General features: G+C 33.9%; 3 protein-coding genes across 5 annotated transcripts; 2 read left to right on the top strand and 1 right to left on the bottom strand.

The window, feature by feature from the left end:
- Positions 1-657: 657 nt before the first annotated feature.
- Positions 658-1,194, top strand: LOC125608123 (uncharacterized protein At4g04775-like). The gene is made up of 2 exons (XM_048778049.1): positions 658-819; positions 910-1,194. Exons 1-2 carry the CDS (start codon positions 658-660, stop codon positions 1,192-1,194), a joined length of 447 nt encoding a protein of 148 aa, XP_048634006.1.
- A 134-nt stretch (positions 1,195-1,328) lies between these two features.
- On the bottom strand, positions 1,329-4,661 carry LOC125608122. The gene is made up of 2 exons (XM_048778046.1): positions 1,861-4,661; positions 1,329-1,761 (listed from the first exon to the last, which is right to left on the bottom strand). The coding sequence occupies exons 1-2, from the start codon at positions 3,839-3,841 to the stop codon at positions 1,457-1,459; spliced, it is 2,286 nt and encodes a 761-aa protein (XP_048634003.1). The 5' UTR covers positions 3,842-4,661; the 3' UTR covers positions 1,329-1,456.
- A 216-nt stretch (positions 4,662-4,877) lies between these two features.
- LOC106448298 lies at positions 4,878-7,690 on the top strand. 3 transcript variants are annotated; one of them, XR_001289032.3, is made up of 8 exons: positions 4,878-5,708; positions 5,850-6,055; positions 6,265-6,347; positions 6,447-6,592; positions 6,660-6,933; positions 6,995-7,090; positions 7,173-7,297; positions 7,360-7,690. XR_001289032.3 is itself a non-coding variant. In XM_013890208.3 (8 exons), the coding sequence occupies exons 4-8, from the start codon at positions 6,497-6,499 to the stop codon at positions 7,461-7,463; spliced, it is 678 nt and encodes a 225-aa protein (XP_013745662.1). In that variant the 5' UTR covers positions 4,878-5,708; positions 5,850-6,055; positions 6,265-6,347; positions 6,447-6,496; the 3' UTR covers positions 7,464-7,690. The 3 variants fall into 3 exon arrangements, 2 of the variants coding, with proteins under 2 accessions (XP_013745662.1, XP_013745657.1); XM_013890208.3 differs by having other exon boundaries at positions 7,000-7,090; positions 7,173-7,285; XM_013890203.3 differs by having other exon boundaries at positions 7,000-7,090.
- Positions 7,691-12,732: the final 5,042 nt, after the last annotated feature.

Below are 12,732 nucleotides of genomic sequence, written 5' to 3'. Positions count from 1 at the left end.
GCTTTGGTATTTGATTTGAATTAAGAAACAACTCTAGCTTTGATTTTGTATAAATTATGAAACAACCCTATAAAGAACAAAATCATAAAAACTGAGGACCCAAACCCTAAACAAACCCTTAACTAAAACCATAACCATAGACATACCCTAACCAAACCCTTAACTTAAACCATAACCATAGACATACCCTAACCAAACCCTAAAACCATAATACAATCATGATTCTTAATCATACCCTAAACAAACCCTAAATCTGTAATTCATAGTCAAACCCTTAACCCTAAATAAACTCTAAAACCATAACCGTAGACATACTCTAACCAAACCCTTAACTAAAACCAAATACAAATTAATCCAACGCCTCAAACACACACCTATTTATTGATTATTTTTGTACATTGGTCACTATCTAAGTACGTCCGTCCACTATGTTTGATAGATGTTTAAACACTAATTTAGAGGGTTCAAAGACAAAGTTCTTGTGGTGTTATCGATAAATTCAAAATGATTTTTTTCTGCTCTGCCTTAGCTAGAATACGCGTTCTGGGAGTATGAAACGACGTAGTTTTGGTTATTTTTTTGACCTAATCTCTTTTCTTCCTCATTCTTCCTCGACAGAGAGATTGCAGCGGCGAAAATTTGGAGATCGACTCCCTCATGTCTTCAGTAAATTCTTCATCCACTACAAGAGATCGCCTCGCGAAACAACGGGGAATTCCCACAAGATGCAATTGCGGTGAGGCAGTGAATCGTTTCACTTCAAAAACAATTCAAAATCCGGGAAGATTATTTCATTGTTGTCCTTTGGGATCTCAAAAGGTTAGTCATGTTATCATATAACTGTCTCGTTGTTGTCCGATGAGAGTAGAATTAGTCAATCTAATTGTGTATTGGATGTTACTGATGAAGGACAAAACCCACTTGTTCAAATGGACTGACAAGTCAGTTGTTGAGGAGATTGAAGACTTCCAAGACCTGTTTGACGTGTTACTCGTTGACAATTCCGAGTTTCAGAAATCAGTGAGAGCTGGTGAGGCCATGATGACACGCCATGAGAGTAGAATTCAAGAGATGGAAGATGCAATGTGCCATTGCGAAGAGAAGACCTTGGAATGCATTAGGGAACTTAGGGGCATAAAAGCTTTGTTTGTGTGTTGTTTGGTGATGGTCTTCTTGTACCATATCTATGCATGATGTTCAACTACTTTTATGTGCTTCCTCAACTTGTTGTTTCTTATTTTCAAAGAAGTTAAGACCATGTTTCTTGTTATTTCGAGGTGATCATCATCTACTGAAACGAATTATTTTGCAATTACTTTGATTGTTACTAGAATAAATCGATTTGTCTCTATAGTTTAGCAAATACCAAATTGTCAAATAGGTTCTTAAACAGAAGATCAAATTGTTTCAAAAGCAATAAAGAAAAAAACAGAGACAGATGCAGACACATAACAAACTAGATGGGTAAATCGCATGTTCCTCTCTTGTGTCCTTCAGTTCCACAACGGCTACACTTATGCTTTTTATTCTTCTTTGATCCTTGAGAAGATGCGATCTTGTCTTCTACTGATTCATACCTTCTCTTTACTGGTCGACCAGCACTCTTTCTTGTCTTTGGTGGTAAAACCTTTGCAAGTTTAACCTCAGCAGGGACATTCCATTCTGACTCTACAACTGCTATTGGATTAATGGAATCTGCATAGGCGGTTCTCCACGCTGCAGTGCTGTATAAGGCGTCAGTGAATCTGTGCACTTCCATACCTGTCAATCTCAAAAAAAACTTGATCAATATGAAGTCTATATGATGAAAATCCCGAAAATAAATAATTCTCAAGTATTCATGTGTTTATACTTCCATACCTCGTGAATAAATTGCAGGAATGGCGTGTCGGCAAGGAATTTTTCCTATATCATACTTACCACATGTGCATGTTCTTCTTTCCAAATCAACATGACAATCATATATGTCTCCTTTTACAACCGATCTGAAGTTGTCAACCTTGTAAACCTGGAATCCTTTTGCCTTCACAATTCTCCTATCAATCTTTCTCTCCACCTTAGCGGTTAAAGGATCTAGATGCTTTGAGCTTAACAAGCGACGCTCATAGAACCATCGAGTCAACAGTTCTCTTATACTATCAAGCAAAGGAATAACCGGATATTCTCTAGGTATTCTAAGAACTGAATTTATAGACTCTGCAGGGTTCGTGGTCCTAATGTCATACCTGGAACCAGGGAAGAGAGAACGAGCCCATTTGCGCACATCAGCCTCCCGTAGATATCTTCCAAGCTCAGGACTCATATCAAAAATTTCGGTGATACGTTCTTGAAATTCAGTGTATCTATATGCCCGTGAAGCCTTTTCTACCAACGCAGTCAATCCTTTTGTCTTGAAAAATGAGACCACATTGGTCAATAAGTGATGAATGCAAATTCCATGTGCTGATCGAGGGTAGACAGTCCCAATAGCTTTAGAAATAGACGCATTTCTATCTGAGACAAAAGCTAGGTCTTGACAATCAGCAATAACCACTTTCAACTGTCTGAAGAACCACCCCCAAGAATCGTCATTCTCTGAATCAACAACCCCAAATGCAATCGGATACAAATTAGAGTTACCATCTACAGCAGTAGCAACAAGAAGTGTCCCTTTGTATTTATTTTTCAGAAAAGTTCCGTCAACAACAATCACCCTTCGCATTGCATTGTAGAATCCTCTAACTGATTGCCCAAATGACATAAATAGATACATGAATCTTCCCTTCTCATTAGTTTCATAGTGAGTATGCGTACCAGGATTTGCTTCTTTAATCATATGCAGATATGCTGGTATTTTAGAGTAACTGCGATCTGGTATACCTCTAGCAGCTGCAATAGCAAACTCACGAGCTTCCCAAGCGTGCCAATAAGTAATCTCACAACTATGCTCCATTCTCATAAATTGAATGATGTCATTCGGTTTTGGGCCATCGTTTGCATCATCAAATCGATGTTGTATCAGAGTCCCAATTGTTCTTGCTGATGCTGTTTTTCCGAATTTCCTTTTCTTTGAAGGAGCACATGAATGTCTTCCATCACATTGGTTGATCATGAAATATGTAGACCCATCTATTCCTTCTGCACGCACAGTCCAGTTGCACAATGCATCTTTACATCGAATATACCACCATTTTCTCGTGGATTTGATAACAGTGTAATCGAAATTATTCTTCATCGCTAAAATTTCCATTGTTGCCTTCAGAACCCCTTTACTTGTGAAAATTTGATCCTTCTTCACGAAGTCTCCTCTCCAAGCTCGACCATCCTTATCACTGTCTCCATTGTTTTGAAAAAGTTCAATGTTTTCACTCCTTAAAGGACCGCAACCATCTGCAGCGACATGATTCGTTCTTTTAACAAAAGACTCCTTTGACGGCTTGACAAACTCTGCTCGATTTATCTCAGGAACTTCTTCATCCTCAACATTACTTGAATCGCAAGGCTCCTTATTCAAATCGATATTGACTCGTTCCTTTTGATTTACACCGGAAACAGAGAACATCACACACAAGGTAGTAGACGATTCCCTCTTTGCATAGCCCACAAAATTAGATGCTTGCCGATCATTGGTGATAATAATAGGAGGATTCCCTTTTTGATTCAACAACGAATAACTGAACTCGGCATTAATGGCATTATGGTCCACCCCATAATCCTCACACACCATTATCTTGAGCTGCTTCAACGTAGTAGTAGTTGCTAATGTTACCATTCGACCACGCCTTTCTTTGTCTACCACGAAACTCCAGTCATCACCGCGACTACACATCCATTCACCCGATTTGACATAGATTAGAACCATGTTGTATTGATAGAGAAAAGAGAGATGATTATGTCGATGAAGAAGAGAGAAACACAAAGAACGACGACAAAAGATCGTGGGAGAAGGAGAAAAACGTGGGAGAAAATATTCTTGGAGATATTTAGGGAAGATTTAGTTTAGATTTAGGAAACATCTTTAACCGATTATGGAAGTTTCCATATTTTTCGGATTTCCTGTAGAATGTATAACCTATGTAAGTCAGAACACAGTAGAGTAGATGTGAAACATATTCTTCCCTAGGCGCCACATAAGGTAAAAGGCAGACCACATCATGGCTCCAAATATAGATAGGGTATATCAACGCATTGTGGCTACATGTCGTAACCAAGCTAAAGGTATAAGAAAGACATCTTTCTTGATTATAACGTAACGTAACCTAGCTTTGGTTAGAATATATAAGAAAAGATAGGTTACGTTGTATACCAAAGATATATCTATGTATAAACATTAGTAGCCGAATTCTAGACTAAGTAGATGACCAGAATGAGTATTATAACTGTAGCTAGAAGATGAAATAAAATATGATTCATTTAAAAAAAAAAACAATTTAAACATATATATTGTCATACTTATGTTTCCAATAGTTTTGATATTTTTTAACATTTTTAAAATTCAGTTTACTATTTTTTCTATTAAAAAAGGGTAAAATATGTCCAGAATTGTCCAAAATATCAGAAATCCTATTGTGACAAATAAAAGTTCAAAGTGTCCCATTTTTCCAATTTTCCCTAATTTATATGCCTAACATCATTAATTCATTAAAAAAATGAACATATTACACTATACAAAACAAGTGAAATATAAAAAAGGACGTTACTATAGTACATGCAAAAGGTCACAGTTCATAATATGGATGTTTTAGCTTTGGTTTAACTTGTTTTCAAGTGAAAAATAAAAAGAGGGCGTTAATATAGTACATGGAAAAGGGAAACTGGAATGTGCACAGACCAGCATTGGAATATACATAAGATAAACTGGAATACGATCAAACCAGCATTTACATGAATTAATTTTCTTTTAAATCACGTTGCTCATTTAATTTTTGGTTGATTACAATTATATATAATCAGATGTATAATTATATAATTATGAATCAATATACAATACTAAAAGGGGAATAAGGGCTCCCCTCATGCTTCCACGTCGGATCATAAAATCGGCCAATAAGAATGCATCAAACTTCCACGTCATTAATGAGTTAATTAGTTTTGTTTGGGCCTCCGTTGTTTTCGGTCCGTCTATTCTGAAGTCTAAAGCCCAGATTGAGCAACCGAAGGGCAGATGTGTTACGCGATGAATGTCGACTTCCATCTCTTCCATTTCTCTCTTATCCTGATCCGTTTCGATGAGTAATTTTGCTACTAATTGCTCTCATCAAACCTGAGATTGAGCTCATTCAATGGATTCCTTTCATCTTCTTCTAAAATTTTCTATATATAGAACTCTTTTCATAGCTTATGTCTCCATTAAAGTTCATAAGATTCTCTCATTTACTCATCACGATGGAACCCACCGGCAAGTCTACCGTCTCCGGCGAACCCAAGCCCATCAAGAAGACCGTCGCAACCTCCGCGACTGCGAAACCAAACGGGAAGTCCACTGCTTCTTCCGCGACTGTGATGAAACCTAACGAGACAACTGCTGTTTCATCCGCCAATTCGATGAACCCAAACGCTGTTACCGCTCAATCTTCCGCGCATGGCGTCAATTCGGTTTGTGTTTGTTGATTGATTTGATTTTGATTGGTTTTGATTCTTTACACAGGTGGGAGCTGTGAAGCCGGAAGATTCGAGTGCCTCAGGTGTGAATCAAAAGCCATCTCCTCCGGTGGGATCTCCAGCTCAAGGTTATATCATTATAGTTTAGATGAGTGATCCTTGTGGAATATCTAATTAAGTTCCTTTGGTTATGGTTTATAGTCTTTGGGTGAAATGTTTATTTTTTCGGATTGTGTGGATAATAGTTTTTTTTTTTTTAAATATTCTAGGCTCTGTTGTTGTGGCACAAACCTCACCCGGTGCTTCATCTGTTAGATCTGTTCCTTCGACAAGCGTTAAAAATAAACCAGATGTTGTTCCAGCAAGGCAAACCACCAGTATTTCATTAAGAGATGATTCTGATCATGATGATCTTGATGGAGACATGGAAACAGCTGATAATGGAGATCCTACTGAAAATTAAGCGTGCTAGGAGGTACAATTTTTGAGAACTTTTGTATCTTGGATCTCTTTCTTTTCTGATAATCCCTCCATATTTAATTTTTTTCCTTAACTCTCTCAATTATATATGCTGCTTAAATTGCAATATTAGCTTTCTATATTCGCGACTCTTAATGTCCGTATGGCTACACGAGATTTTCTCATCTAATTAACAAAACCCTTATCTCCGTGTCTTGCCGTTAGACAAACATCACGTTCACGCGTTCAGCTAAGAAACGAGTCATCTCCATCATGGCATCCTTGAAGAGTAGTTCACCATTGAAGAGGTAGTATGATTTCTCTCATAAGCACTCTCCATTTTTATGCATATACTAGCAACAATGATCTTCTGAAATAAGATTATACACACATGTGTGCACTTACAGAAACACATGGGTACAACGACCTTTTCGCATTAGTGGATTTACTAACAGAAATGTTCAAAAAATATCACCAACCCCAAAGACTTTGGCCCATCATAAGTGAAGCCAACGACTTGCTCGGTACCGGTTTCCTATGCTTTAGCTTGGAGGTATGTTGTTTAACTATACTGATTCATATACAACATAACAGAACTAACCATTTTGCTTTCAAAATAGGGTGAAACTCTAGAAGGGCAGCTATCCAGACAGTTATCAACTACAAATCCTAACCTCTTATCAGCAGTGGATATATATCAGCTCTCAGATTATATGGTCATCCCGAATAATCGCAGACACAAGCTGACTCCGCAGCCGTTCTTTATTCGTATCAACCGTGAAGCGAGTGTGATAAAATTAGAACACACGATCTCAGGCTTTCCTGCACAGAAATACTCTCCTCTCAACTTCATGCAGCTAATAGACTCAGCAACTGCACGCACATACCTTCCAGGTAAATAATCGCAAGACCTCTGTTCGAAGAAATATAATTATCAGTTGCTCACAATTAGCAGGGCAGATGTAGTAGGCCAGATATTTATCATGCAAGATGACTACCCCCACTACCCGGAATATCAAACAAAGCTGATAATTGGTTTGCGTATAAACGGGTAAAATCAACAAACACAGATTTGTTATACCTGAAATCTTAGAAAAACTCCGATCTATAGCTAATATATGAACACATTGCAGATGGATGATGGTGAAGCTAACGCTATGGGGAAACGAAGCATCTCTTTTCCGGCAACTACAAGCCATGAGCCATCGGAAGTACAAAGTTGTTTTAGTAACAAGCATTATACCATGTATGTGTAAAGGTAATGACCAACCCAACGAACTCAACATCTAAATCATTCACACTAAATTTTTATTTTTCCAGGGAAACTCTTGCTAGCTTCATCATCCGCAACTCAGTTTTTCTTTGATGAAAATATCAAGCACATCAGTGGCTTCAGAAGCAAAATAAGCATTGGTGGGGAATAGCTAATGACGTCGATCCAGAGATTTGAACGTGTTCTACGCATTGAGTGTAGAACGTCCAGGAATATACTCTGCTCCTGAATGCTTTCGTGCTGTTCAATTGTTGGCCGTATTTAGACATCGCTAATGCTTCCCATTCAGTGTTTTTTTTTTAAATATTTCAATCAATTTTATATTTATTACACCTTTATAAAGGATACATTTCTAATATAAGCTACGATAGCAATCGATTGATCTGTACAGGGATGATGATTCTTAGACATCACTCCCCTATACTAATTTGAAAAATCTATATGATAAATATAAGAGTTCTACGTGAAAAGTATCAATCTTCAGAAATTGATAATAGAATTCTTGGTCAAATCAATAATAGAATTTGCAGCTGATTTTAAACTGAGTAGGTAACCTAAATTTATTCCAAACTAATTATAAGAATATCTACTACCCATATTTCGAAATTTGTTGCTTCTTAAAAGACAAGTATCAACCGACAATAATTTCTAGGGGTGTTCAATCTGGATATAGGTTCGGTTTTTTTTTTGGTTTTCGGTATTTCGGTAAGTAAAATATAACTACCATTCTAAATCCATATTTACTTTGGTTCGGTTCAGTTTATATACCGTCGGTTTTTATTTTATTCGGTTTTATACCAAAAAATATAATTATTTAGTTTGAGATCATATTATATGAATTTTAGAGTCATATTGTCAACACAGTCATTTATTAAAAATATATTACATGTTCAAAGAAATGAATAAAAAAAGAAAAAATGCTTCTACCATCAAATAAAATAATCAAATCTATAACTAAAACCAAAGCTTGAAATTTTGAAAATAAAAATATAAAATAAAACAGAAACATGAAAGAAAAATTTTTCCACTCTTCCATATTTATTGTTCATTAAAGTTCAATTGAAAATTTTCCATTAATTATTGTCCATCAAATTTATAATCTTCATATTAATTTAGTGAAGACTAAAATAAAGCAAAAAGATCAAAAGAAAACTTAGAAAATAAGATGTCTGAATTGCGATGTATTGTTATTTAATTATAGTTCAAGTGTTTTACAAATTAAGGTTATTTATTACTATAAAATTATAGTAATAGTTATTAACACAAATTTAACTTATGTAACAAATCGATTTTCATGTATTGTTATATAATAGATATATATATATTTACATATTTCTACTTTTAATCGGTTTTGTTCGGTTTATTCGGTTTAATCGGTTATATACCAAACCATATCCAAATCCTACGGTTTTTATAAAATTATATCTATTCGGTTTATATGGTATATACCAAAACCAAACCATATTATCTATTTCGATTCGGTTCGGTTCGGTACGGTTCGGTTTTACCATATTGAACAGTCCTAATAATTTCTTCTCCTTTTTCCTACAAAAATGTTAATAGCCCATTTCCAAAACGATTCTAATATATCGACTTATCCTTGAAGTGTACGATTTTAATATCATCGAAACCTCAGCATAACGAAATCCATAGACTAATATGTTGTGTTTTATTGATTGCATACGAAGGATTGCATCATGAACGAAATGGATAATCCGCCTCCCACCAACAGTCTGGACAGCAGATGTAAACCAAATAATTATTAGATTTAGCACTTGAATGATTATTTCAGATTTTGTCCTGCTCGAATAAGGATCCGAGTCTACCTATAATCATAGTTTATATCTGATTAAGGACAAAATTGCATACATATTATCTTACAAATCTCTGCACTTTAACACAATTGTGTACATTTAACATTTAGACATTGTTTAATAGATTTATCTATGTTCTTACAACCAAATTAGCAACCAATTAGTCTAAGAAATAATTTTGTTTATGGTGTAGCGAATATGTAGTGCGGAGTTCGTCCATTTTTAAAAGAACACTATAATAGTTTAGAAATATTTAATATTTATTACAAATAATATCTTAAGGTAGTTGTCATTTATAAGTTCATAATAAAAACACCAGTATAGTTTTTTTGTGTTCATGCATAATTTATACATATGGAGATTACTAACCAGTCACGTACGTTTCAAAAAGACATTACTATCTTCTTAATTTATTTAAAATTTACAAATATATAAGTAAACTATTTCCCGTATTCCTAATCTTTAAATACCATAGGTCTACAACAAATAATTTTAGTTGCAACTATATAAAGACACTATTATATAAGTTAAGCAAGATGACAGACATTTAAAGATACTCATACTGTCATATAATTTACGATTTGGTTTTGATTATAAATGAAATTATATCTGATACCATAAATATAAAAATACTCATATTGTCATATAATTACGATGAAAACATAATGGCAGAACCAAAATTTAAATTACGAAACCAAAAGGTATGTCTTATTGAGATACCATCCGAGTCTATATTTCTGTACTGGCTATCACCTCCATTGGAATGAAAATAGATTATAGTGTGGAGTACACTATCACTACCGCAGAATTGATCTCGGCGAATTCATACTACATAGATTTCGCTATATATATATAATACAAACTCATGATAGATTTTAATGGATATGAAATTTAAATTATATTCATCTTTTGGAAAATTATCTTTATAAAATATATATACACATATATCTCTTTTCCTAATTCTAAAACATATTATGGAAATGGGCTGGATCCCAGCCGTTATTGGGATCTTGGCTCCGTTATTGGGATCTTGGCTTCTCACTGCGTTTGGAACGGTGACATGAAACCAGTTTATTTTCTATTACTTCTAGCTTTCAATTGTTGCGAACTCAAACTTCAATACAGATGCAGATTTAGTCAAACGCTCATAGATTGTTTTGCTTGCAATTGTTGGCATTTGATGAATAATCAAAGATTTAATCAAGTTACAATACTAAAAACGCGAGTTTAATTCAATAATATTATACGGAATAATCCGGGCGTAGCCCGGAAAAACCCTCTAGTTTATATAATTATTCATTAAAGATAAAAACGACTTTAGCCGCTCTAATTTTTAACGTGAGAGTCATGTTGTGAAATATGACTTCACAAACAATAATATAGATCAACTGTTAAATAATTAGCAGAAAATAAAAATATATTTTCAAACCTAATCACCTTAGTGTTAGATCGATAAATAAAAAATGATTATTCAACTCTTCAAATATTTTGCAGTCGATATGATTTTTTCTTTATCTATTATGCAAAAAAATTATATAAATATACAATATTATGCTTAAAACGTAAATTTTCATAACTAAATAAATCGACAATGAGATATACAAAAACAAAGAAATCTATATAATTTCACGTTTTTCAGGTGAGGAAAACAAAAGTTAGAGGCTACTGAAATGAATGATGGTTAGGAGAAAAAGAACAAGCACGAAAATGATGAAAATGCTAATTGACGCAGGCAAGGCACATGAGGTGTGACCTTACAATGGTATAGAGATGGGGTGATGACTGTGTAAAACTCTCAGATTGATCAGATTGAAGTGGATCGGTTATGAAATTTAACCTTCTAGTTGTATTATTTGTATAATGCTCTCTGGTTCGATCAAGGGATGGGATGGACGATTGAATGGTGGATTGAAGAAACCACAAAGCTGTATGGACATGAACTTTGATAGATTCTAAATTACTCTTTAAGCAATGTTGCACCTGATAGAAAACAAAAGCTTTTTGATGAATACAATTTTATATTTATTAAAAAAAGGATAAATAACGATGACAACATGCAGAATTCATTGGTTATTTTTTTGTGTAAAGTTTAGCGTCAGTAAAATGCACACCTATCAAATGAATTCTGTAAATTTATCATTTACTTTCCCGACAGACAACATCAGACTCATGTTCGAAAAGCGTAATTGCACAATTTTGATCTATTAAAAATAGAAATTCCAATCAATGACAAAGGTTTTGTTATTTCATCCTAAAGTTACATGAATTGAAAATAAATTGTCAAATTATATGTGTTTCAAAATTTTCTAAAAAATGTCCGTTTTAAGAGTTGTTTCTTTGATGACAAAAAAAAAATTGTTTCTTTTTAATTACTTTAAAAACTAACGTATTTTATACGAGATTAATTTATTTAGTTATAGAGTATCTCCAGTTCATATTTTTTCTCTAAAATAGAGGAAATTTTATTCTAAAATTAGGTGTCAGTCCGCGCTACGAACGGAATGTAATGTGTTTTGTTTAAAATATAAATTTTGTAAGAGTTTTTGTATGTTCATTTGGTTGGCAGTGTGATAATTTTAAGGGAAATTTGGCTGTATAACCTTCAAACAAATTATAATTCACTACATAACTAAAACCCCTAACTTTCATCTACAGTACATGTATTTTATGTAATAATGCTATATTACCCTTCAATTCAACCTGTGTGACCTGCTGAGAGTTATTTATCAAAAGAAATATTAAATAAATAATTTAATAAATTGTGGTTATCATTCTTCCACATCTCTTTCTCTTCTTCTTCCTCTTCTCCTCCAATCTCTGTTTTTTTATACATACGAACACAAAACACTAGATTAAGAAATAATATGGATTTTGGGCTTGTGGAATTGAGTTTGGAGGAGAAGATGGCACCGTAGACAACAACGAGGTGACATCACAATTTCTTTTTTTTAGTTTTTTTCAATGTTGTTCATGTTGATTTTTTTCATTGTTATTTAAATTGTTATAGTATGCTGTATTGATATGGTATGATGAAGAATAATTACTCTGGACTAGTGAATGTGTGTATCACCATGTATGTAAAAAGAGGAAGATGTGAAGAAGATGAACTCGTCGACTATACTATATGTAGTGAAAGAAAATTATAGTATAGTACGATTCTTATATTTTTGTACAATTCGCAAGTACCAAACTAAATAGTATGCTACGGTTGTTGTATTATTGTACCATCGATTGTTTGATAAATTTATTATTTATCAATTTCTTGTTTACAACTATATGTGCTATACTATTTATTTTGTTCTATACTATTTAGGTTTAGAGTTTATACTTGGGTTTAGGTTTAATGATTAAGATTTAGGGTTTAGTATTTGGAAGGTGGGGATTGATTTTTGGGTTTAGTGACCGTATTATGTATGTTCTATTTGACGATTAAAAAAGAGTGTTTTTTTTTTACTTACCAATTTATACTATACTATGTATTTTGTTCCATTCTATTTGGGTTTATAGTCTATACTTGGGTTTAGGGTTTAGTGACTAGGATTTAGGGTTTAGTATTTGGAAGGTGGGAGTTTAGATTTGGGTTTAGTGATAGCATTTTTGGGTTTA

Source organism: Brassica napus, chromosome A4 (assembly GCF_020379485.1).
Source record: "Brassica napus cultivar Da-Ae chromosome A4, Da-Ae, whole genome shotgun sequence".
NCBI classification, from domain to species: domain Eukaryota; kingdom Viridiplantae; phylum Streptophyta; class Magnoliopsida; order Brassicales; family Brassicaceae; genus Brassica; species Brassica napus.
This window is presented reverse-complemented; position numbering and strand designations above follow the sequence as displayed.

Excerpts from the sequence above, each read along its gene's own strand:
- LOC125608123 (XM_048778049.1), top strand. The coding sequence starts at position 658 with ATGTCTTCAGTAAATTCTTCATCCACTACAAGAGATCGCCTCGCGAAA. Across the intron at positions 820-909 it reads GTCCTTTGGGATCTCAAAAG|GACAAAACCCACTTGTTCAA; the intron begins GTTAGTCATGTT and ends TTACTGATGAAG.
- LOC125608122 (XM_048778046.1), bottom strand. The coding sequence starts at position 3,841 with ATGGTTCTAATCTATGTCAAATCGGGTGAATGGATGTGTAGTCGCGGT. Across the intron at positions 1,762-1,860 it reads TCCTGCAATTTATTCACGAG|GTATGGAAGTGCACAGATTC; the intron begins GTATGGAAGTAT and ends TGAGATTGACAG.
- LOC106448298 (XM_013890203.3), top strand. The coding sequence starts at position 6,497 with ATGTTCAAAAAATATCACCAACCCCAAAGACTTTGGCCCATCATAAGT. Across the intron at positions 6,593-6,659 it reads TCCTATGCTTTAGCTTGGAG|GGTGAAACTCTAGAAGGGCA; the intron begins GTATGTTGTTTA and ends CTTTCAAAATAG. Across the intron at positions 6,934-6,999 it reads TGCACGCACATACCTTCCAG|ATGTAGTAGGCCAGATATTT; the intron begins GTAAATAATCGC and ends TTAGCAGGGCAG.